The 25,650-nt window shown below is 31.2% G+C and overlaps 2 protein-coding genes across 2 annotated transcripts; one reads left to right on the top strand and one right to left on the bottom strand.

Annotated features, from left to right (window-relative positions):
• Positions 1-8,730: 8,730 nt before the first annotated feature.
• Positions 8,731-12,477, bottom strand: LOC110639785 (uncharacterized). The gene is made up of 8 exons (XM_021790862.2): positions 12,272-12,477; positions 11,829-12,038; positions 10,965-11,025; positions 10,781-10,817; positions 10,303-10,380; positions 10,107-10,179; positions 9,468-9,507; positions 8,731-9,149 (listed from the first exon to the last, which is right to left on the bottom strand). Exons 1-8 carry the CDS (start codon positions 12,311-12,313, stop codon positions 9,100-9,102), a joined length of 591 nt encoding a protein of 196 aa, XP_021646554.2. The 5' UTR covers positions 12,314-12,477; the 3' UTR covers positions 8,731-9,099.
• Positions 12,478-21,999: 9,522 nt separating this feature from the next.
• Positions 22,000-25,041, top strand: LOC131179296 (ultraviolet-B receptor UVR8-like). Its single transcript, XM_058145811.1, has 4 exons — positions 22,000-22,279; positions 22,367-22,543; positions 23,013-23,332; positions 23,409-25,041. The coding sequence occupies exons 3-4, from the start codon at positions 23,204-23,206 to the stop codon at positions 24,690-24,692; spliced, it is 1,413 nt and encodes a 470-aa protein (XP_058001794.1). The 5' UTR covers positions 22,000-22,279; positions 22,367-22,543; positions 23,013-23,203; the 3' UTR covers positions 24,693-25,041.
• Positions 25,042-25,650: the final 609 nt, after the last annotated feature.

The raw sequence follows: 25,650 nt of genomic DNA on the forward strand, positions 1-25,650 counted from the left end.
CCATAGTTGTTAAAGGCATGCCTGAGGCGCGCTCCAGGCACCAGGCAATGGAGGCTCAGCTTCTTGCCCCTTAAAACAATCTAGGTGGGCGATATTAAGAAGGTGCTGCCTAGGCTCTAGGCACACTTAGACTCAAGGTTTATCCCAAGCGCACCTCAGCAGTGAAGGGGACCTTTATAACAGCCCCACTCCACAACTATAGGAGTCCCTTTTAGAAGTTAAAAAAAAAATGTGAAAAGAAGAAGTCAAGAAGAAGAAGACAAGAAGAAGAAAACAAAAAGAAGGAAAAGATTCTAGAAACTTGGTTGACCTCTGTATTCAAGTTTGTTATTTTTTACTTCCTCTTTTGTAATACCCCTACATTCATTAGTTCCATACATTTTACTATTCTGGTGATCAGCGTCAGTCCGGATAGTCTAGAGGCTTATAACCATAATTAAGTCATCTAGAAAACCCATAAACAAAAATTAATAGAAATTAAATGAAGGTGAAATGGAAATAAAGAAAACAAAGCATAATGGGTCAAATGAGCCAAGGTCACAACGATGGGTGATCAAATCGGGAAGTGACTGCGAGGTAAACTTTGCTTTTGGACCTTAATAGAGCTATTGGCAACAAAAAGAAGAAGAAAGAAAGAAGATTGGAGAAGAGGAAAATTGCTTGAATAAGGTAAGTCCTTCTTTCCATCTAAATTAAGTATTATGTATGGAGATGAGGTTGAATAAGTGAGAATTGCATGAAAAACATGAAAGATCATACATATTTAAAATCCCATAAAATTCGGCCAGCCTAGGAAGAAGTTGGAATTGATGAAATTAAAGGTGTAGGCAAGCTTAATTGAGTAGTAGAGATGATTTATGCATTTGGATATCATGAATTAAAGCAATTGGTGAATTAGGGTTCTTGACAATTGGAAATTTAAGGGAAATTTTCCAATTTGGTGAATTGATGCCAATTGACCTAATTGAGGCTTAAATTGGTCAATTGGTGTGGTTTGGAGTGTGATTGAATGATTGAAATAGGAATTGAGTTGTGAATGGTAATGTCTAATTCTAGACAGCCTGACCATAGTCCACTCAAATGACGATAATTGAAATTATGTTACTCCAATTGGTGTAAGGCCAATTAGAGATGAAAATTAAGACCCAAAGCTATAATTTTCATGTAGAAACCTTGCACTAAAATTGACCATAAGTTAGTGAAAAGTTGAGTTGAATCCGGATTAGATGCCCTGCCACTGTACAGAATTGACCATATAAATAGTAGTTGTTCAAATGATCATAACTTGGTGTAGAAAAGTCTAAATGACCTGATTTTTATACCAATGGAAAGATTAGACATAGTAGAACAACTTTTATGAAGAACACCAACCCAAATTTTGACCATAACCTAATCAAATTGCCAACCAAACTTAGGTTCTCAAATCTGCCACGATCCTAATTGCCCAGAATTCTGAATTTTTAACTAATTCGGCCAGCCTCAGAAAAAGTGGTATAACTTGAGCTACAAAACTCCAAATAGAGTGATTCAAAAAGGAAATTAAAGCTAAGACATTAAGGAACAACTTTGATGAAGAAAAGTTGGCCAAATTTCTACTGTAGAAGGTCCAATGGAACAATAGAACCAAATGACCCAAAACTAAAATTTTGTAATTTCACTTAGGGAGTTTGGAATTTCAATTGGCAATCAATGCCAACACAATTATAGCCCAAAATGTGGTATGTGGGTGGAATTAGAACTAGTATGCCTATTAAGTATGAAAAAGTCAATATTTTACCCAATTAGTCAAATGAATAGTAACCTCCATAACTAAGAATATAAAGAGCTCTACTTATAAGACCTTATAAGTCACTTTAAGATGCAAATGCAATTACTATAATTATGGTTAGACATGATTTGGATAAATATTGAAACACCTTAATTTGGTGTTTCAGTGGAGAAAGGGCCTTCCAAGGAAGGAACTAGAAGGGAGTTAAGTAAGGAAAAGCTCATATACGAGGTTTGTGCACAATAATTTTTTATTTCTCATTTTCTACATAAAAATTTATTTGAACATGTATTATGAGCAATTTATGTTTATTATAGCTTTGAGAAATGTGGTGTTGCTTATTTTGTAAATAGAAATTTGGAATGAAAATTTATTAGTGCTTTGTATGAAATGTTTGAACACTATGATTTTGAATTTGGTTTTGGATTCACACTTGGCATAGCAATATCACTATGTTCCTCCTTCATTTATAGGGTTGAGATAGACTATATTTCTCCTTCTCTAGCTTGCCAGTTTGAGGTTGAGATTGGATGAGTACTCATATAGCTAGCTAGCCACCTCCCTCATTGATTTCGATTAGTGGGGTTAAGATTTCTTTGTCGTGGTGTACAACACGGTATTGATTGGAAATTTTGTGTTATGACCTAAGTTATGTATTGATTGGCAACACTGTGATTTATAAATTATTTTGATAAAATAGTATTGTAAAAGTTGATATCAACTTCATGAAGTGTGATTATGAAAGGATTCAAAAATGTGTTTATCGATGTATGCTTTTTATGCTCAGCTATTTTTAAAATTTTATTGTGCACCACTGAGTGTTTGCTCAGTGATGGCTTTTTATTGTTATCACAGATGGGGAAAAGGATAAAGCAGCAGAGTGAGCTGCTCTTGTGATAGGGGAGCACTGTTTGAGGATTTTTGTACAGGTATATTATTTATACCCTTTGTAATTTAGTTTGATGTAAATATTTTTGTTCATATATATATTTTGTACTAGTTGAGCAGTTATACAGTATAATTTGTAATGATATTCTTTTCGTTTTCTTTTTTGTAAAATTTAGACTTTTGTATTTATATTGGATACATTAAATAAAATTGATAGATATTGAAAATGTATTGAGTTTGTGTTGAATTGGGAAGTATTAAAGTTGAGATTGAAAAATTAGTATTGGAAGTGTTTTTTTTTCAGGTTTTATAGAACTGTTTTCTCAAATTACAGTCGGCAATTTGCCAAAGTTTTTATAAAATTTGCAGAAAATCAAATTTACCAAAATATTTGCTTGTGACATAAACTCCAACTAAAGAATTTTTAATAATGTTTTAACATCACTTTTCACTTTAAAATGAATTGAATTTGTTTAAAATCTCTTGTAATGTATTTAATAAGTTATCGGTAGGCGAAGTTTGGTAATTCATTAGGTATACTACGGGATCATGTTGTGTCTTACGGAAGGGTAAGGTGTGACATCTTCTATTTCTTATTCCTTCCTTCCTTTTTTTTCTTTCTTTCTCATCATCGGCTTCTTCTCCATCTTCTTTTCTTCCTTCTTGCTAGTTCTGAAGCCATGGCTGCTGCTTTCTTTATTCTTTTTTTCTTCATTTTTACTGGTTTTCAAGCCATGGCTATAGCTAGCATGCTCTTTTCTTTTCAATTTTTTCCTTGTTATACTGTTGAAATTTTTGGTGATTTAGGGGTTCACCTATGCTGCATCTGTTACTCTTTTTTTTTTTTTTTGTTTCTTTGGAGTTGATTTTTGTTATTTGCTGACACCAGCTGCTTTGTGCCTTTTGATGACATAAGTTGCTAATTGATGACACCAACTGCTTGTCTGCTTTCTTTTTGCTGTTATTTTTCAATTCTCTGTTCAACATATGGCTATTTATTGATTGCCTGTCACATGTAACCCTCTAACCCTTAATTTTTTATATCTTAAATTATAATAAAGAGTAAAAAGACAAGTGAAAATTAACATAAATAGATAAAATGGCAATAAATAAATTATTTACTGATAATGTAGCATAGCAGGAGTGAATGGGTGTTTGTTGCAACATAAGTAATATATTGATAATTAAGTTATTAACATATTAATAATTAACATACTTTTTGCTATAATAACATAAATAAATAAAATAGTTTAATGGGTGTTTGTTGAATGTTCTTTCTTGAATATTTCAAATATTATTTACTGTAATTTTTACTTTTTGAATACAAATATTATTTGAAATGACAATTGAATGGGTGTTTGTGACTTGTATGTGAGTGATAGATTACTTTGCTAAACTTGCTATGCTATTGATATAGGGAGTTGATATTTCTTGTTCGGTTGTAAAAGATGGGCATTGGAACATCTTCTGCTGCCCTTGGAGAAAAAAGTGACAATAATAGAAAAGATCCTACTTAGAAGTATGAGCATTTATTTAAGTCACCAAATACAAATGATCTTGCTTGTAACTTCTATAATAAAGTTACAAAGGGAGGGATTTACCGAGCTAAGCACCATTTGGCTGAGGGATATCGCAATGTCACCATGTGTAAAAGGTGTCCAGCACATGTACGTGAAAAAATACAAGGCTATATGCTAAAAAAGGTTGCAGCAAAGGACTTTGATAAAAGTTCTTTTTCTGATTTTGAAGATTTTGAAAGGATGGGTGATGATGAAAACGAAGATGAAATTGGTGCAAACATAGAAGTCTCACAGCAAGGAAGTAGTAAAGTTGCAAATATGAGAAAGAAGCAAAGGACAAAGGGTCCTATTGATGTATATTTTACTCAAAATGTAGAAAGGGCAGTGAAAGATAGGAAAAATGCAAAGTTGAAGCAAACTACCATAAATGAGGCATGTAAAAAGGAATTGCAAGAAAAGGCATATAGGGGTATAGTTCGATAGATATATGATGCAGCAATTCCTTTCAATACTGCTAATTATCCAAGTTTTCAAGTGATATTAAAGTCTGTTGGACAATTTGGTGTTGGTTTGAAGGCACCAAATTACCATGAATTGGGAGTTCCCTTATTGAACAAAGAAGTTACTGATATGAAGAATTCATTGAAGTCCTATGAAGAAGAATGGGCAAAGTATGGTTGTTCTATAATGGCAGATGGTTGGACAAATAAAAGGCAAAGAACTTTGATTAATTTCTTAGTGAATTCTCCAAAGGGAATAGTTTTCTTTAAGTCTGTGGATGCTTAAGAGTATTCAAAGATTGGTGAAAAGATGTTTGAGCTGCTTGATAGAATTGTGGAGCGTGTTGGGGAGGCTAATGCGGTTCAAGTAGTGACAGATAATGCTAGCAACTATGTGCTTGTAGGTAATTTTAAGTTTTAATTTTTATTAAATTATTTAAATTTCATTCTAATTAACGATTATAGTAAATAAAAACTTATGTTATCATATTCGTTTTGTTTTGAGGAAAGTTGTTACAAGTCAAGCATCCACACTTGTACTTGACTCCTTGTGGTGCCTATTGCTTAATTATGATTCTAGAAGACATTGGAAAAATGCCAAAATTTCATAACACAATTAAAAGGGCAGTGATAATGAATGGCTATATTTATGTTCATCCAGGCGTGGTGAACACGTTACGGTACTTCACCGATGAAAGAGAACTAATTAGGCTTGCTGTCACAAGATTTGCAACTATTTTTCTCACCCTTTAATGCATCCATAAGCACAAGACTAATTTGAGAAAGATGTTTACTTCAGAGGAATGGACCACAAGTAAGTGGGCAAAAGAGTAAACTAGCAAGAAAGTGACTAGTATTGTGATGATGCTTAGTTTTTGGACTACTATGGCATACGTCTTAAAAGTACCTGGTCCATTAGTCCGTGTGCTTCAATTAGTTGATGGTGAGAAAAGGCCTGCAATGAGATATATTTATGAGGCTATGGATAGGCTAAAAAAGCAATTGCCAAGTCATTTGGTAAAAAGGAGGAAAAATACAAGGGGGTCTTTGAGATCATTGATAAACGATGGGAAAGCCAACTCTACCAATCTTTGCATACAACTAGATATTATTTGAATTCTAAATTTTTTTATTCAAATACTCAGATTGCTACAAATGAAGAGGTTATGACTGGTTTATACACAGTTCTACAAAGGTTGATTCCAACCCAACAAGAGCAAAAAAAAATCATGAAACAACTACTTTTGTATCAAAATAGTGCTGGCATATTTGGGATTCCTGTGACAATTAGGAATCGAACAGTAATATCTCCGGGTAACATAATTTTAATCATAAGCATTTAATCTTGTTTTGCAATTTTTTTTAATCATAATTAATATGCGTTATTTTATTAATAGCTGAATGGTGGAATGCTTATGGAGCTTCAACTCCAGATTTGAGAAATTTTGCAATAAAAATGCTTAGCCTCACTTGTAGTGCATCTAGTTGTGAGCGTAATTAAAGTATCTTTCAGCATGTAAGTAACAAAATATGTCTCTTTACAATTATACTTTTAATTTATTCTTTCTTAAAAATTACTTATTAAAATTGTTACATTTTACAGATTCATAGTAAAAAAAGAAATAGGCTAGCTCAAAAAGATTAAATGATTTGGTGTTTGTGAAGTATAATCGAGCATTAAGGCACCGATATGATGCACATCACCGCATTGACCCCATTTCATTGAAAGACATATAAGATAGTAATGAATGGTTGATGGGTCAAAAGGAGGAAGAGTTAGAAAATGATGAACTTGTATTTGAGGATGACAATTTGACTTGGAATGTGGTTGCTAAAGCTACTGGAGTTGAAGAGGATGCCTACAACACTAGATTCAAGATTGAAAAAAAATATAGCATCTACAGTTGCTTCAAGATCTATGTCAAAGCATAAAGGAAAACCACCATCTAGAGTTGATACTCCTTTACTTAGAGAAGATACATCTTCCAAGAAGATGAAGATATTGATTTTAAAGAAGATGAGTATGAAGAGGACGAAGCTGAAGGGGAAGATGAAGACATTTTAATGCTACTTTTGATATAGATTGAAGAGTAGAGAAATAATTATTTTGCGAACTAATTATTTTACAATTAGTAATTAGTACTTTAGTTTTGATTACTAATGCTACACTTGAAGTAGATTGAGAAGTAGTTATCTAGCTATTTTGTATTTACTAATTAGTACTTGACTTTAGTTTTGATTACTATTGCTACTCTTGTGGTAGATTGAAGAGTAGTTAACTAGTTATTTTGTAACTAGTTAACTACTTTCTTTGGTTTTGATTACTAATATGACTAGTGTCTATTATGTTAATATGTTTAGGATTGTAACACTTTATGTTAGTTTCTTAAAATAGAGTAGTTCATTTTTATTCTATTTGGATTGCAAAATTATTATTACCTTATGTTTATTACTTATTATTATGTTTAGTTTTATGCTACTTGAAATTTGATGAAATATTTATATTTTTTTGAATTTTAATTGTTTTTTTTAATTTTTATTCCTCATTTTGCTTAGGCGCGCGCCTTGCTCCTAGCTCCAAGACCCTTGGCGCCTTGGTACGCCTTAGCCCTTTAATAACTACAGATGAGGCACACATTTTAACTTTTCAATCTAAATATGCAAAGCATAGGAAGGGGATACAAAAATTAGAAAGTAAGTCAAAGGTAATAAAGTATTTGTTAGAAAGTTGTGAAGAACTTGAAGACAAGTTTGATGTTTTAGGATGGTGAAAGACTAAGGCTGTCAAGTATCCAATTCTCTCTCAATTAGCCAAAGATGTCTTAATTATTCATATTCCCACAATTACATCGAAGTCTGTGTTTAGTACAGGTTGTTGTATTTTAGATCCACTTAAGAGTTCTCTATCACCTTTGATGGTCGAGGCTTTGATATGTTGTCAAAATTAGTTGAAGTCAGCACCTACTCCGATAAGCCTTCGAGTAGCAATGGATAATGTGGAAACATTTGAAGAACTTGAATTTGGTAATATACTTTCTCTTTTCAAATATCTTCCCAAATTCTTTTTTTTTCTTTAGTAATATACTTGCATTTTTCTATTTTTTTTTCTTCAGAATTTCTAGAGTTATGCCAACCAATAATTGGAGAATAGCATCTATATTCTTTAATTAATGTTGAAATGTATATTTTGGGCAAAATCATAGAACTGGGTTAATTTGTAACAGTTAATTAACATTTTGTAGTATATAATTTAATATTTATTGTTGCTTCTGTTTTGTGGGCAAAGCAAGACTCATTTAAGGGAATGTAATATTTAAATTTTATTATTACTTTTTAATTATTTTAAAATTTACTTATTATATTGTTAAATATTTTAAATATGATAATGTATGATGAACTAGTTTTTACAATTATTTTATTGTATAATGACATTTAAATTCTATAACAATTATCACATAATATAAAAAGCATTTAATTAATATTCAATTCACATTAGCAAGTCCATTCAATGTTTTGAATATCCATTTCGCCCGACCAACTAATTTAAGGAATTTTTGTCTGGTTGAATTGGTTTATAATATAAAGATTGCAATAATTTACAAAAATCGGATCGGATTGGAGGCATAATTTATTCACACCCGACTTATGAACAGTCCTATATTTACTATATCATATTTTTAATTAATATGTTAGTTTTAGAATAATCATAAATAAAATAATTATATTTACAACATTATGAAAGATAATAATTTATATAAATCAATATAAATATTTCTATAAAAAAAATGAGCCCACTCACAAGCTTATTCACAAGTCTAGTTAACGAGCCAATATACAAGCCAGCTTACAAGTCTATTTAATAAATAAATCAACTCGCGAACCCGTATAACCAACTGAACTTGAGTTAAATATTGCTAAACTCAAACTCAGCTCATTTATTAAATAAGTCTAAAATTAGAGCTCAAACTCAGCTCATTTTTAAACCAAACTTTACTTTTATCAAGCTGTGCTTCAAGGACTTGATTCGTTTACAATTTTCCCTTTAGTTGTCGAATTAATGAAAATAAGGTAATCCATATTTTTAATTTTTATAATTTTACATATAAAATTCACAAAAGTAATAGAGAACTCTAGACAAACTTTTCTTTACTCAATTTCTCTAATCAACTAATGGAATGATTAGGATGTCAGCCAGCGGAGCAATGCGTTCAAAGCGTAAACAATCTTCCTATGAATGCAAGTGGTGGAAAATTTCTGGCTTGGCAAGTGCTTGCAACGTGGGTTGACCCACCCCTGACTCTGTACCCAGGACTACCATAAAGGAAAAGCCCCTGTCCTTTGAGATCATGAAAGAACTAGTTGCAAACAAATCGACCAATTAACCTAGGAATTTTAACTCAGATCATCTTCTTCTTCCACGAATTCAGAGCAGGCGCAGCTTTCCTGTAACTGAATCCACTGATGCTTTTGACCCTACTCAGAAATAGCAAACATTACAGCCATTGGCTTAGTTCAACTTAAAAGGCTCCTAATTAAATGGGGATGTTGTGGCTTATTCTTTTCAATTCTCCCATACAGTGGAATCAACAGCAATTAGATTGCGAAGAACTGGATTCAACTACGAGTATCTGCGAGTCCTTGTTCATGTCGTTTTTTATAATCTAACATGTGTTTAAATCTTTAAATTTTAAAAGCCCACATATTTCTAATAATTGAGAGTGTAGTAGTTAAAACTAAAATGAAAAGTATAAAAGGAAAGCAACTACAAGATCAATCAGAATTGAAACATACCAGGTCCAATTGCAAGAACTGTCTTTGATCCGGCTGAAACCTGTGTAAAATGGAGAAAAAATGGCTTGTGTAAATTCATTTAACTAAGGCACTATGTGGTAGGAAGACAGCAAGTGTACTTCATATGATAGAAACTGGTTTTACTAGACAGAACTGAAAGCTTGACAGTTAGAAATGATGACATGCATTCCAACTGTTGAGTGCCTAAGACCTGAGTATATTATTAGGACCAGAAAATTGAAACTTCAGTAACAGAAATTCATTCCATTCAAATGCACATGTATGTCATTTCCAATGATAGAAACAATTAAACTTGTTTATGTGCAATAAAAACAACACGCTTAACAAACAACAACTCTTCAATCTTTAGCTGGCAAATAAATACCAACAAAAAAGACATACAATTGCAAATCAAGGAAACAAGTCCACAATAAGAAAGAAATAACAATACTTCAAGAGCAAACATTCATGTCATGTTTCCAAGTTTTATATGCTTTATGTGTTCTACATTCACGGCCATAAAAATGTCTAATTTCCTTAATATGTACTGCATGACTCTAGATGCTGAATTTCATAGGCTGCTTACCAACCAAGTATTAGATCTTATCAATTATAAGACTACATCAGACAAAAGCACACCTGTGTTCGCCCAGCATCTGCGACAACAAAAGTTGGAAGCCCAATGCTATCAGCTGCTTCCTCTAGCTTGTTCCTTGTAAGGAATGAATTTTTAACCCGTAAATTTGGAAAAAATGAGCCTTTTTAAAAAAAAAATGATATATGCATTTTACTGACTCTGAAGAACTGCATTATTCAAATAAAATCACCTTCTTACATTTCTTGCTCATTCCTGCATGTAACAACTATTTTGGGCTGCCCACATTGCTCCCATCTACTCAAAAGTGTCCGTTCACTGAACAACATTTTAAAAGAATTCAAATTGACATGATAAATGATAAATAAGCATACAAAGCAGAACATATATTGTAAGTTGTAACCAAGAATAGTCAGAGAGCAATTATTTTGTGATGCAACATTTATTTAGCAAAGCATGGACTCCTGCTAAAAATGATCTTCTCACAATGGGACTAAAAGGATAACAAGTTCATGCATTCATTTAGTTTTTACCAACTCTTGATCAAGTTCACAGTTCCTAAATCTCTTCATATATCCTCTTACTTTTTCTAAGAAGTGCTCATATCTGCAGGAACTATATGAATACCAAACACATGGAAGAGCAAATATGGTATTTATCAGCCAATGAAAACTCTCCTTTGGAGTTGTCGTTGAACTCATAATTAAGTTCCATGTACCTTCGCATCAGTTCTGAATACATGCCAGTGGCTGCATCTGGAAGTGAGTCAATTACAGATTTAATCAGATAAATAGCAAAGTAATTGAGGATCAAGATATCCATAGAAAGGCATAGGAATTTCTTAAGTATTATAAACTAAAATATGCAAAACCTAAAAAATTATTGAGGTTTAATTATCTTACGGGCACATTGAGACGCAATCTTTCCTGCACCCATCTTCAGGTCTTGTCGAACAACCAGAACCTGTCATAAGCAATTTTTCATCTGGTCAAATAACTCTTTGAAATCAAGATCTACACTAAAACTATTCAACCTTATATAAACCAGATAAAGCGTAAGACAAATAACTCCACCTTCCCCTTACATACATGTTTGAGCTACTGGACACTAAAATGGTCCACAAAAAGGTAAGGCAGCACTGTGCCCTATGCAGAAAGAGAACACTCTATAATGGCATAGCCTTATATCTCAACCTTCAAAGTCTGTTCCATCAAGTAGACATTTCTAGGAAATGCAGCAAAAGCTTACAATTGTCTTACAGGTTTCTGCATTTTGAGAAATCATACTTTTTCAAAGTCAAATGTATGTTCAAGCTAGCTATATAAAATTATTATTATTATTATTATTATTATTATTATTATTTTAAGATGAACTCATATTAACTTTTTCTGTGACCGGAAACCAATCAAATTTATTGGCAGAAATCAATTAAAATATTAAAAGGACTGACAAAGAGCTAAATTTGAGCACCCAATTACAATTAATTAGCTTTAGAAGCCACAAATTAAACTTTTATGGTTCCTATTACCACTCATATTTGCTACCATTTCAAAACCCCACTCATAGTAACAACAGTACAAACAATATTAACATAAATAAATTCCCCTATTTCAGCCACTTATTTTTCCCTTTGCATTGACAGCAAATCAAAACATCCCAAGAGACATGGAAAAGTAAAAATGCTATCCACTCAACATAATTGCATCCCTTAATTATTCAAGCAAGGCAATCAAATCAATTAAAAAAGAAGTAAGCATTATTCATACCATTTTAAGCTCTTGATCGCCATTATTCGAGACCAAGCTTTGTTGTTGGGGCTTTCCCGGTAAGACTTTCTTCTTCTTGGCATAATTTTTTGGGGGGGTTGTTAAATCCAGCAACAAGCCAAAAATGAAACCAATAACAAGGCCCGGAATGAAATTTTCCGGCCTGAAACTCTCTGCTAACCCTCCTTCTCTTTCCTGCTTCTGCTGCTTCTGATTACGTACACAGAACAAATTAAAAAAGCACAAAATGATAGAAAACAATCTGAACAGAAAAATCTAGATAAAAAAAAAAGCTCAAAATAGAATTGAACCAAGAAAGAATCTATATAGCTACAAACTGTGCTTGAGCCTCCAGCAGCACGAATTTAGAAAACAAAAGAAGGAACTTTTACGAGGGAATTGCAAAAAGGAAGGAAGGAAAAAAGAGAAGCTTTTTTAAGTACCTTGGTGGAAAACTGAGATGGGTTTCGAGACAAGCCCCACATGGTAGCGTTAGAGATTGTCACGGTGAACAACTGAGAGAGACTGAGAACTGAGGAGAAGAAGATGAGAGTGTTCCTGCAGGGAACCACACCCCACTGGATACGATACAACAAGAAATATTTTTTTCTCGATACAAGAATAAACGAAAAAAAAAAAAAAACTAATTCGGCTCTCACTGAGATGCATGTAAGACAACCTTTATAGAAGTTTTTAAATTTTAATTTATTTTATTAAATTTATTTTATTAAATTTATTTTATTTTAATTTAATTTTATAGGAATTTATTATAAACTTAAAATTAAAAAATTTTAAATTAATTTATTGTTTTATTAATTATTTTATAAAATAATTTAAATACTGTGTATAAAAATTATCTGAAAAGTTTAGAGCTATCATAAATTTTCATTTTTATCTTAATTTTATTTGAAAATAAAATTGAGATGTATTTTTAATTTATAGAACTATTAATATTATTTTTCATTATTAAATATCTTTTTTCTCATTTAATTTTCACTAATTCATTTTTCTTTATTTTTTATATTGACCAACTTTTTCATACTAACTTGTAATTTAAACAAAAAATAATATATAAAAAATTGAACCCATAACTCTTGCCTAAAATAATATACTTAATTCTTACCATTTAACTAAATATTCAGCTTTAACATTTTATTTATATAATATTATTTTACTAATAATTAAAAATAATTTCGCCTAAGTAGTTTGCGCTTAACCGGTCCCAAGCCCAGATAAAGGAGGAAGGTTTTTGCGGTAGGTGACAACCAGCGTAAAAATTTCATCACACCTTTATGATATTGATTCAAATGATATAAACATTGGAGCGTCCTCTGCTAACGACGCGCTACATCAGAGCCCGGGTGTAGTGATAAATATGCAAGGGTGAAGGGCGTTCACCGAAAATGACGCGCCATGCCGACGCCTGGGTGTGGTGTTAAGTGAGCAAGGGTTTCCACATCATGGACGGGTGTGGGTAAAGAAGTTAGTCCATAGGACAGATAGTAAAACGTGGAACAGAACACAAGATAGACATAGAAAACAATAGAATATATCATAGAAAGAGACCAATTAGGAAGGAGTAGGATAGGAGGAGGATCAGGGTTGGTACTTGGAATGTTGGATTACTTACAGGAAAATTAATGGAGCTTGTGGATACCTTGGAAAAGAGAAGGAAGAATATTGTTTGCATTCAGGAGACTAAATGGGTAGGAGAGAAAAGTAAGGAAGTGGGTAATTCAGGGTACAAACTGTGGTTTACCGAAAATGAGAGAAACAAGAATGGAGTGGGCATAATCATAGACAGGACATTGAAAGACGCAGTAATAGCTGTGAAAAGAGTAGGAGATAGAATTATACTAGTCAAACTAGTACTAGAAGGAGAAACAATAAATATAGTTAGTGCTTATACCCCACAAATAGGACTAAACAGGGAGAGTAAACAAAGGCTTTGAGAAGATATGGATGATTTAATGCAAAGCATACCGAGTGAAGAGAATGTTTTCATTGGTGGAGATTTGACTGGACATGTAGGAAGTGATAGACAAGGTTATGAGAATGTTCATAGAGGTTTTGGTTTTGGCAATCGAAATAAAGAGGGAAAAAACATCTTGGATTTTACTATGGCATACGACCTAATACTAGCAAATACCTACTTTATAAAAAAAGACTCACATTTAGTGACTTTCAAAAGTGGGCAATATAAAAGCCAAATCGACTTCCTCTTAACCAGGAAAACAAATAGAGCTCTATGCAATGATTGCAAGGTCATTCCAGGAGAGGCTTCAACAAGTCAACATCGATTGGTGATCATGGATGTCAAGTTTAGGAACAATTCAAGTAAGGTCATAAGAAATAGTGTAGCTCGAATAAAGTGGTGGGAGTTCAAAGGAGTAAAGCAAGTGAAGTTCAAAAATGAGATTATCGAGTCTGAAGTATGGAAGCTGGATATGGAGGCCAATGATATGTGGATACAGATGGCATCAAAGATTAGAGAAGTAGCTAGAAAAGTACTTGGAGAGTCTAAAGGACATGGACCACCCTCAAAAGAGAGATGGTGGTGGAATGAGGAAGTACAAAAGGCAGTGAAGAGAAAAAGGGAATGGTATAAAAAATTACCTAAATGTGATAATAATGAGACATATGAACGGTACAATATAGCAAAGAAAGAGGCAAAAAAAGCAGTTAGTCAAGCAAGAGCACGGGCCTTTGAAAAGTTATATGAGAAACTTGAAACTAAAGAAGGGGAGAAAGATATTTATAGATTAGCAAGGAGGACAGAAAGGAAATGTCAAGATCTCAATCAAGTTTGATGCATTCGGGATAAAGAAGGAAAAGTATTGGTGAAATATGACAACATTAAAGAAAGATGGAGAAATTATTTTAATGATCTCCTTAATAATAGTCAAAATGGTAATAGTGTGAATATAGATTATAGAACACTAGAAAAGAATGTGAATTATACTATAAGGATTAGATCTTTAGAAGTAAAGGAAGCACTTAAGAGAATGAAAGTGAGTAAAGCCTATGGACCCGATGAAATACCAATTGAAGTGGAGAAGTGTTTGGGAGATATGGGAGTAGCATGGTTAACTAAATTATTTAATAAGATTCTAAACTCAAAGAGTATTCCTGATGAATGGAGGAAGAGTATTTTAGTACCTATTTTTAAAAATAAGGGAGACATACAGAGTTGCTCAAACCATAGGGGAATTAAACTCATGAGCCATACTATGAAGTTGTGGGAGAGAGTTGTGGAGCATCGACTACGTCATGATACTTCTATCTCTCTCAATCAATTTGGTTTCATGCCCGGTTGTTCAACTATGGAAGCGATCTTTCTCATTAGAAGCTTGATGGAGAAATATAGAGACGTGAAGAAAAATCTACACGTAGTCGATGATAGAAGTATCATCGACTACGTCATGATACTTCTATCTCTCTCAATCAATTTGGTTTCATGCCCGGTTGTTCAACTATGGAAGCGATCTTTCTCATTAGAAGCTTGATGGAGAAATATAGAGATGTGAAGAAAAATCTACACGTGGTTTTTATTGATTTGGAGAAGGCTTATTATAGTGTTTCAAGAGATGTCTTATGGAATGTGTTAGAATAAAAGAAAGTATCTATTAGGTACATACAAGTGTTAAAAGATATGTATGAAGGAACAACTACTATTGTGCGCACAGTGGGAGGGGACACAAGAGATTTTTCGATCTAAATTGGATTACACTAAGGATCAGCTATAAGCCCTTACCTTTTTACATTAGTTTTAGATGAATTGACGAAACATATACAAGAGAGTATTCCTTGGTGTATGATATTTGCGGATGATATTGTTCTGATAGATGTGACACGAGAAGGAGTCAATAGAAAGCTAGAACTTTGGAGAAGTGCTCTAGAGTCAAAGGGTTTTAAGTTAAGTAGAACGAAGACAGAATACATGCATTGTAAATTCAGTGAAGGTCAAACTGGTAATAGGGAATGAGTTAGTTTAAATGGAGTGGTACTGTCCCAAAGTAATCACTTTAAATATCTAGGCTCAGTCCTTCAAGTAGATGGAGGATGTGAGGAGGATGTTAGTCATAAGATTAAAGCCGAATGGTTGAAGTGGAGACGTGCCACGGGAGTTTTATGTGATCATAAGATCCCCAATAAATTGAAAGGAAAATTTTACTGTACAGCCATACGACCGGCTATGTTATATGGTAGTGAATGTTGGGCACTGAAAGAGTCATATGCGTAAGAGTTGCAGAGATGAGAATGTTAAGGTGGATGAGCGGCCATACTAGACTAGATAAAATCCGTAATGAAAGTATTAGAGAAAAGGTAGGAGTGGTGTCAATTGAAGATAAGTTGAGAGAAGGGAGATTGAGGTGGTTTGGTCATGTGAAACGTAGACATACGAAGGATCCAGTTAGACAAGTAGAGCACATTAGGTTAAAGAATAGAAAGAAAAAAAGGGGTAGACATAAATTAACTTGGAGAAGAGTAGTATAACATGACCTAGAAGCATTACACATTTCTGAGGATTTAACTCAAAATTGTTTAGAGTGGAGAAAGCGAATCCATATAGCCGAACCCAAATTTTTGGATAAAGGCTTAGTTGAGTTGAGTTGAGTAATAATTAAAAATAACTTTGGTTATATTCAAGCTAGTTTAATCTTTATTAACTCAAATAATTTTAATTTCATATAAAATTTTAATGTTACTATTTTTTATCTTATTAATTTATGATTTGAAATTATTGAATATATTTTCATAATTTACTTAAAATCATAATAAAATTAATCATTTTGCTCGCACGCATTGTATAAATTATTTATTATTTTATTTTTAAAAATGAATTTATTAAGTATTTTTTATAATTTTTATTTTTATAATTGTATTACAAAATTTTGTTATGATCAAATTTTTAATTAATTATAATTTTATATAAAATATTGACAAATAATGACTTATTATTTATGATAAAATTTTTAATCAATTATAATTTTATTTAAAGTATTGATAAATAATGACTTATTATTTTTTAAATTAATTGATAGTTAGGCTAGGTTTTTTTTTTTTTTTTTCCTTTATATGATTTTTTTTTTTTTTGCGCCCCTGAGCCTTTTGTAACGTGTTTTTCTTGCTCAGGTCTAAGAGTCCAGCTGCATTGAGCTTCCAACAAGGGCGGATCCACCTCATGCTCAGTGGGGTCAATTGACCCCACCCACTTTTTCTTTTTTAATTTCTCATGCATATATATAATTACTCATATAATTTAAAAAATAAATTTTTTACTCTATTAAAATTTTTAAAATAATACTATATTTGATAAATTTAGACTTATTATTTTGACCATTATCATATTTATTGTATGATAATTAATAATTATTATAATTATTATTTTGACAATTAACATATAATATACAAAAAATTTAGTGTATTCATTAGCATTGATATTGATCATTGCACATTATTTCTCACAAATGTTGAAAGATTATTTTTTACGATAAAGATTGTAAAGACTTGAATGCTAATCAAATGGGAGATCAATAGATTGTTAAATTATTTCTTAATTACATATATTGAAATATGTTTTCAACAGCATCGATAATAAAGCAATCAATTATGCTTTTGGAAAATAAAAATTCAGTGAGTACAATTATAAATTTAAAATTATAGCGCAAATTTATTATTTTACGATATTATCTTCCTTTTTTATTATTGTGACACATTAAAAATTTATATGAATTATTATATTTTTTCCTTTCAATAGATAATTTATTATTATATATAATATTTTTTAATGGAATAAAATAAAATTTTTTTTATCCCATTTGCTCAATTTTCTGGCTTTACATGTATAATGGATTATAAAAATAAATTATTTGTATTTTTTGTCAAAAATTTTGTGAAATTTATATATATATTTCAAAATATTTTGTAAAATTTTAGTTAAATTTAAGTCTCTTAATTTTATTATTTTTAAAATCACAGTTATTAATTTTTACCAAAATCCAATTTCCAAAGTGCAGTGTCTAGTTATTCATACCGTGTTTGAAAAATGAAAGTTTGAGAGGAAGTGATAAATAAAAAAGAAAAAAAAATCAAAAGATTTAATTATTTATTTTTCTTTCTCTTATTTGGATTCCTTTATTTTATTTTCCTCCAATTTATTTTTATTTTATTTTCAAACTAGTCATGTTCCCGTACTACTACGCATAGATTAATATAAATTTATATAAATAGGTTATTTAATATTTTTTAATAAAAAATAATTATATATTAATGTATTATAAAATATAATTTTAATTTTATTTATCTGATGTTTTAATAAATATACATGTGAAATGAATTCAGGAATAAAAAAATAAATTAATAAATATTTTTATTAAATAAAAAATATTGCTAATTTTATTAAATATAAATTGTCTACATTAAAATGATGATGTATTATCATAAACAATAGAAAGAAAAAGTTTAAATATATGAGATAGCAAAATATTCTTATACATAATAGAGATGATAAATTTGTGAATATTTAGTTTTGTGGTAATTGAAACTATGGGAGACATATTGTCTATTAGTTTAGGAAAAATTATTATTTAATCTTTATATTTTAATAAAATTAATAATTTAGTTCATTAATTTTAAAAAATATATTATTTAATTTTTATATTTTACTTTCATTAAATTATTTAGTCTAGGGGTGGCCATGGTCCGGTTTCGAACAGGAACCGAACCATAATCGGTTCGGTCAAAATCGGACCGGAACTGGCTTCAAACCGGACCGAAACCGTTATTCTACGGTTTGGTTTAGGTTCATAATTTTTAGAAACTGTGAACCGGCGATTCCGAACCGGATTGAACCGGCAGTTCAGAACCGGACTAAACCGGCGATTTAAATACAAAAAAATTCAATAAGTAATTCACTCTACTCCTAATTCATATATATATATATCATTAATTCTCTACACAATTATTCTCTACATTCTCTTTAATTCTTAATACTCTTTCAATTTCTCAAATTTTCTAAATAATTATTTTTTACACTACTTTTAATTCTCAGTACTTTCACAATTCCCCTACTTTATTATTTTTATGCTCACTGAAATTTTTAATACTATCTCAATTACTCTGTTATTATTTTATATTTTCAATAAAATTTTCAATACCCTCTATTTTGATTTTTTTTTTCTTTTATGTTTTTTTAATTATCAATTATCATATAATTTTTTTAAAAATGGCAAGTAATACTCAATTTAACTCAATTCAATTAAGTTTTTATCCCAAAAATTTATTGGGATAGGCTATATGGATTCTCTTTCTCCACTCTAAACGATTTTGGGTTAAATCCTCGGAAATGTATAATGTTTCTAGGTCATGTTGTACTATTCTCCTCAAAGTCAGTTTAGGTCTACCTATTATTATCTTTCTATCCTCAACCCAATATGCTCTACTTGTCTAATTGGAGCTTTCCTATGTCTATACTTCACATGACCAAACCACCTCAATCTCCATTTTCTTAACTTATAACTGAAAATTTTGATTCCTCTAAATCCTAAAGGGATACATAGGCAAAATTAAATTCATGCACATTTTTCCAATTTTTTTTAAATTAATTTTATATCTAATTTTTTAATAAGTTCAAGTCTTTGCTTATTAAATTTTTCTTAAAAATAATTTATTTTATTTTGATTGAAAGATTTTTAAGAAAAATTAAAATATTTTTACAAATATAACTTAAATTCTAAATCAATAAAATTTTCCTCTAATTTTTTCCTTTAAGTTACTTTTAAACTGCTTTCAAATCGTCTTGAACTGTCATTTTTCAAACTGTCATTCAAACCGTTTTAAACTGGGGCTCGAACAGGAACCGGCGGTTTAAGAACTGTCTTCCAAACCATCCCATGACGGTTTTGTTCAGGTTCATGATTTCATTGAACCTGAACCGACGGTTCAGGAACCGTAACCGACGGTTCCTGAACCGTGGCCACCCCTAATTTAGTCAATTCGTCAATTTTTTCATCATTTATACCATTCAAATTACTATTTAGTTCATCTATTTTAGGAAAACTAATTAGTTGATTCTTATATTTTAAAAAATACTATTATTTAGTCTATTTATTTTAGTAAAATTAATTAATTGGTTTATATATTTTAAAAAATATAGTACTTTAAAAAATATATTATTAGATAAAACTATAAATTTTACTATTTAGAGCCTAAATTTAAATTTATATATATATTTTTTTAATTTTCAATTCCTTAGATATCATTTTTGTATTTTATCTATTATGAAATAATTTTCCTTGATTAACTTTTTTGTATAGACAGTTTGTACCATTTTTATCGGCAGATGAAAATAAAGAGAGACAACAAGAGGGAGAAGGGTATAGAGGAGAAGAAATATGAATAATGAAAAATAAGGAAAGATAAGAGAGAAATAAATAGGAGAGGATTAGGCTAGTTTAGGTATAAAAAATTATTATAAGATTAAATAGTTAACCAAGTCAAATTACAAGGACTAACTAATATATTTTTTCAAAATATAGTGACTAACTAATTAATTTCACTAAAATAGATGAATTAAATAGTAGTTTAATCAATATTTGCTAACGAAAAAAATTAACGAAATGATTAAATAATTTAATAAAAATAAAATATATGAATTAAATAGTATATTTTTTAAAATACAAAATTAAATAATTAATTTTATTAAAATATAAGAATTAAATAGTAATTCACTCATTAATTTATTATGGTAAGAGATATTAGATTTAGTTAGAAGTGTAAATTTATGATAATTATATATTAGTATGTGATCACACTTAAATTTCTCTTTTTAAAAAAAATAAGTAAAAATTATTTAAATGCTATAAATTACAATATTAAATTTGAAAATTTTCCTAAAAGATTTTCTAAAAGTCATCGTGGATTATTAGCTTTTGACGTAATAATAATAAGATTCATTTGAAATGGATGAATATACAATTTTAATATTAATTTCTTGATTTTATCTTAATTACATTAATAAAGATTTAAAAAAAAAATGAAAGGTAAAATTTTTTTTAACTTTTCTATTTGTTTTAGCCATTACACAAGAGATGGATAGAGCCTAATTGCCTTTCTGGGCACCCTTTACATAACTACTTTGTCAGCTATTGAGATTGGAAACCAACCATATTTCACGTTTTATGTGTTGATTCTCATAAATTAATTCGGCATAAACCTTCCCGTTTTATTGTTATTTTATGAAAATAATATTGATAAAAAAAACTTTTTTAAATACTTGTAATTAATATTTATTTATTTATTAATTATTTCTAAATTCATTGGATATTTCTTTTTTACTATTCTAAAAAATTGAAAAATCTTTAAGAATTTCATAAAAGTTTAAAATTCTGTAAAAAAAAAAAAAGAAAAATTAAAAAGTTGTCTCTTGTCATTTTCTCTTTGGAGAAATTCAAATCAGGTGAGCATAAATAAATCAATAAAAATTATTTCTCTGAAAAAATTTTAATATAAAAATAAATGTTATAACCTCAAATGAAAAATTAAATATAATTGATACTATCAATGGTCTAGAATCTACTTTAAATATCACATAAGTCTGTAACAAAAAAAAAATAAAGTAAATGACCTTCTGAAAGGTCACTTTGACATTCAAGTTGAAAATATATTTTAAAAAAGTATTTAAGATTAAAAAGAATTATAGAAATGAATTTGTGCATCTATTTTTTATTCTTAAATTTATATTTATAAAATTGTTAAGAAGATGATATTTTTTTTGTGAGAATAATTTTAATTAAATTTTTAAAATTATCTCTATAAAATTTGTTTTTTATTTAATTATTAATATAATTATTACTCAACCTGTGAAATATAAGCTTCTGCTTATTTTTCGATACAGCTATTTGCTCGGTATAACTTTTCTTGGCCCTGTTGAGCGAACGAAGATTAATGCGATTTACCTTTTCTTCAGCTTATTTGTCCTCTTGACCTTCTAAACATTTTCTAACTTTAACTGCCAGACTGAATAAATCTGTCTCTTTTATTTTCGCGTTAGACTTTAGTCTGGCTGTTTGACTTGAATCTTGAGCGTATGGCATCAATGATTATAATAAATTAGTTTTTAGTAAATAATTATGATAAATTATTAAGCTTTATAAATTGGTGTTTATTTTCTTTCTTCCCCCTTGTCTTCCTTCCGCCTCCCAAACAAGAGTATTCTTTTCCTTTTCTTGTCTTCCTTACCTCCACATATTTTCCACTCTCCCAAACAAAGTGGAGCAGACCAGACCAAAGGCTCCGTCATTCCCTTTTGCGGCTATCCTATCCTAAACTTGACATTCTATCCCTTCACTCGCCGGATAAAATGGAGGATTCCCTTCGCAGTTCCGGCAACTTGTCCCGCAAGGTCATCTCCGTGGCCGCCGGCGAAGCTCACACTCTTGCCCTAACAGGTAGTTTATATATGAAGATATATATGTTAAAATTCGGTTGTATGCATGTAAAATAATGGCAAAAGGCTGATACTTGCTGGATTGCAGGAGATGGGTACGTGTATTCGTGGGGAAGAGGAATGTTTGGGCGACTCGGGACCGGTTCGGAATCGGATGAGCTTTCCCCAGTTCGAGTCAAGTGTGAAACTTGCAATGAATCTGAAGAGAAAAGGCTCAAGTTTGTGGGAATTGCTGCTGGTGCTTATCACAGTATGGCTCTTGCAGGTTAGTTTACCCCTCTGTTCAATTCCCAACCTTTGTTTTCCCTCTCTTTTGTTTTTGGGTTAGAAATGGAAAATGTTAGTGCTGTTGATGCTTATAAAGTTGTCTGGTGAGGTTTTGTGTGGCTGGTATGGTTAAATTTTGAAAACTAGGATTAAGCTTTGTCTATGCTTTTCATGAGGCAAAGGCAAGGTTTATTTCCTGCTTAATGTAACATCTGCTGATTCTATGGTGGAAATTTTTTGCACACTTTACTGCTGCACTCCACAGATTTATTCTCTTTTTTATATCACTGGTTGCTTGTGTGATTTTAGTGACATATGGTATTTGTAAAACTGTTGGATGTTAAATAACATTTGGGGTTAAGTACTAGCTAAGGCCACATTCTGATTTCTGACTGGTATAAGTTGTACCATTAGTAGTTTGTGATGATTTTAAGCCTCTAATTTCTTTTATGTATATGTAATGGCAGATGATGGATCAGTTTGGTGCTGGGGTTATAACACCTGTATCCTTCATCCCAGGAGTTTTGTGTGTGTGTGTGTGTGTGTGTGTGTGTGTGTGTGTGTGTGTATTCTATGCCATTTCATAATTTTGTTATCTATGGCAACGCGCTCATTAATTTGTTTGTAACTGTGTTTCCTCTGCAACCTTAACCTTTGCATGGATGGCCAACTTGGTATGAATGGAGAGAATGCTGTGGTGCCTCACTTGATGGAGCAGTTTCTAAGTCCAAGCAGTTTTGATTCTGTAACAAATGAGTCGGAAACAAAGAGGAAAGTGCCATTAAAGGTATGGAATGATTTGTTCACTAATTTTGCCTAAGTAATAGCTTTGTTTGTTAACTTTTTTTCTTTATGTACCACAGGTTTGTTCTGTTAAAGCTGGAGGAATGATGTCTCTGGCAATTGACAATCTTGGGATGCTATGGATGTGGGGCAATTGCCCACAGCAAAGCGGCAGTTGCGAGAGTGGTTTCTCCCTAGTGAGCAGTTTCACTCCAATTCCTGTTTGGGATTTCCATGGCCATGCTGTTGTGAAAGTGGCATGTGGAAATGAACATGTTGTAGCGTTGGTTAGTGTTGGAGAAACACATAAAGGTGAACATCTAGTATGCTACACTTGGGGAAAAAATGACCATGGCCAGTTGGGTTTGGGCGATAAAGAGAACAGAATTCATCCTGAAATTGTTGAAACATTTAACCAGGACTCTCCCTGGGCTGTTTATGAGGTGGCATGTGGTGCATTTCATACTGCTTTGCTCACTCGCAAAAAGAGACCCAATGACAAATTAGAAAATACATGCTGGACATTTGGCCTGGGTGAAAATGGACAGCTTGGTCATGGAACCACTCAAAGTGCATTGAAACCTGAACGTGTAAATGAATTGCCCCAGGATGCATACCTGATCTCTGTTGATTGTGGTTTATTTCATACTAGTGTTGTTTCATCAGCTGGAGATTTGTGGTCATGGGGAATGGTGAAAGGGCTTGGCCTCTGCCCAGATGCTACTTTTACCGGAACAGATGCAGGGGATGCTATGTCACCCCTGCGAATAAGAGGGCTGCAAGAACCTAGATTTCATGATCCAATTCAAATTGTTTGTGGGGCAGCCCATACTGTTCTTGTTGCAAGTGATGGATATAAGCTTTGGTCCTGGGGAAGGGGAAGAAGTGGGGTCCTTGGAACTGGGAAGACGATTGATTTTGTTGCTCCCACTGTTGTGCTGTGGCCTCCATTAACAGATGATTTCAAAGACCGAGAATTGAACAAAGATACTGAGGATAATCTCGAAAACAAGGGATCTGAAGAAGCTGCAGGAACGGAAAAAAGATTGTCTTTGGCAATGGAGGAAATGAAGCTCCTCCAATCAAAACTTTCTATAATGGAAAAATATGCTGGCATACTTCATAGTTCAATTTTTGGTAAACCTTTTACAGAGGAAGATATTCCAAACTCGTTGAGAAACTCAGATACTTTTGACATTGCCAAAGAATGGGAGGACATGTTAGAATCAGCAGATCGCAGTAAGCTTATTAGGTTGGAACTTTTCTACCGAAACATGCTTGCAGGTGTCAAAGATAAGCAGATGAAAAGAAGGATCCAAGAGATCATAAAGGAGTTTATCCCTTCTTCAACCACCGAAAATTAGTGCAATAAGAAGTGGAATGGTTTTTTGTATAAAATGGATGAATCATCTGCTACACCTTATCATTATGCTGTGTTTCATCTGAATCTTGTTCCTGTGTGATCCCAGAAGATTGACTAGTTCTTGTAACAACGTAATATATACCTATACCCATGGAAAGGTGCACTAGAACAATGGAAGCTGCTTCACGAAAGGCAATAATTAATTCCCTTGTATGTATTCTAATGGAGGAAAGGAATATATGTGCGTCAGCATTGTTATTGCAGAAGCAATAGTTTGCAAAGTCAAACTTTGTTCCTTACCCAGCAGGTAAGAATTACATGATTTTGAAAGTTCCATCAATTAAAAAGAAGAGTCTGCAGTTGTCTCCAGCAATAGCGTTTAAATTGATTGTAAAATCACTGGTGGTACTTGGATTGGCACCAATTTCATAGAAGAAAATGAAAAAAGGTTTTTTTTTTTATTTTTTTTTTTAAGAAAATGGTGCTTTTTTTATTTTTTTTTTAAATTTTTTTAATGGTGTTCAAGTTAAATCTTAGTAAGCAAAATAACTTAAAATTCAATTTAAAAAATTCAATTTAACTCATTTTTAATTTTTTTTATCTAATTTATTCTAGAAATTTTATTTTAAATTCAATTTAACTAAAAAAAAAAGAAAATTAAGGAATTAAATTTTTAAATTTTTAGATTCAAATCAAAAAAATAAAAATATTAGTCCTAGAATTAAGAAATTAAATTTTTTTATTTAAATCAATAAATTTATCTCATAAATGTTAATTTTTAAACTAAATTGAATTTAAATTAAAATTTATAGGCTAATTTAGATAAAAAAATTGAAAATGAGATAAATTGAACTCTCTCAATAATTGTAAGGGCTAAGTTAAACATTTTGCCTAACTTTCTCAATAAGGGCTAAGTTAAACATTTTGCCTGAATAAAATTTTCATGTTTCAACTTCTAA

The sequence above is a fragment of the Hevea brasiliensis genome, chromosome 4 (genome assembly GCF_030052815.1).
Source record: "Hevea brasiliensis isolate MT/VB/25A 57/8 chromosome 4, ASM3005281v1, whole genome shotgun sequence".
Classification (NCBI taxonomy): domain Eukaryota; kingdom Viridiplantae; phylum Streptophyta; class Magnoliopsida; order Malpighiales; family Euphorbiaceae; genus Hevea; species Hevea brasiliensis.

Bases quoted from the DNA above. Each gene is read 5' to 3' on its own strand.
- LOC110639785 (XM_021790862.2), bottom strand. From the start codon at position 12,313: ATGTGGGGCTTGTCTCGAAACCCATCTCAGTTTTCCACCAAG. The intron at 10,818-10,964 runs GTAAGATAATTA...ACTCACTTCCAG, and splicing joins GATTGCGTCTCAATGTGCCC to ATGCAGCCACTGGCATGTAT. The intron at 9,150-9,467 runs GTATGTTTCAAT...ATTTCTGAGTAG, and splicing joins AGTTCTTGCAATTGGACCTG to GGTCAAAAGCATCAGTGGAT.
- LOC131179296 (XM_058145811.1), top strand. From the start codon at position 23,204: ATGGATGGCCAACTTGGTATGAATGGAGAGAATGCTGTGGTGCCTCAC. The intron at 23,333-23,408 runs GTATGGAATGAT...TATGTACCACAG, and splicing joins AGAGGAAAGTGCCATTAAAG to GTTTGTTCTGTTAAAGCTGG.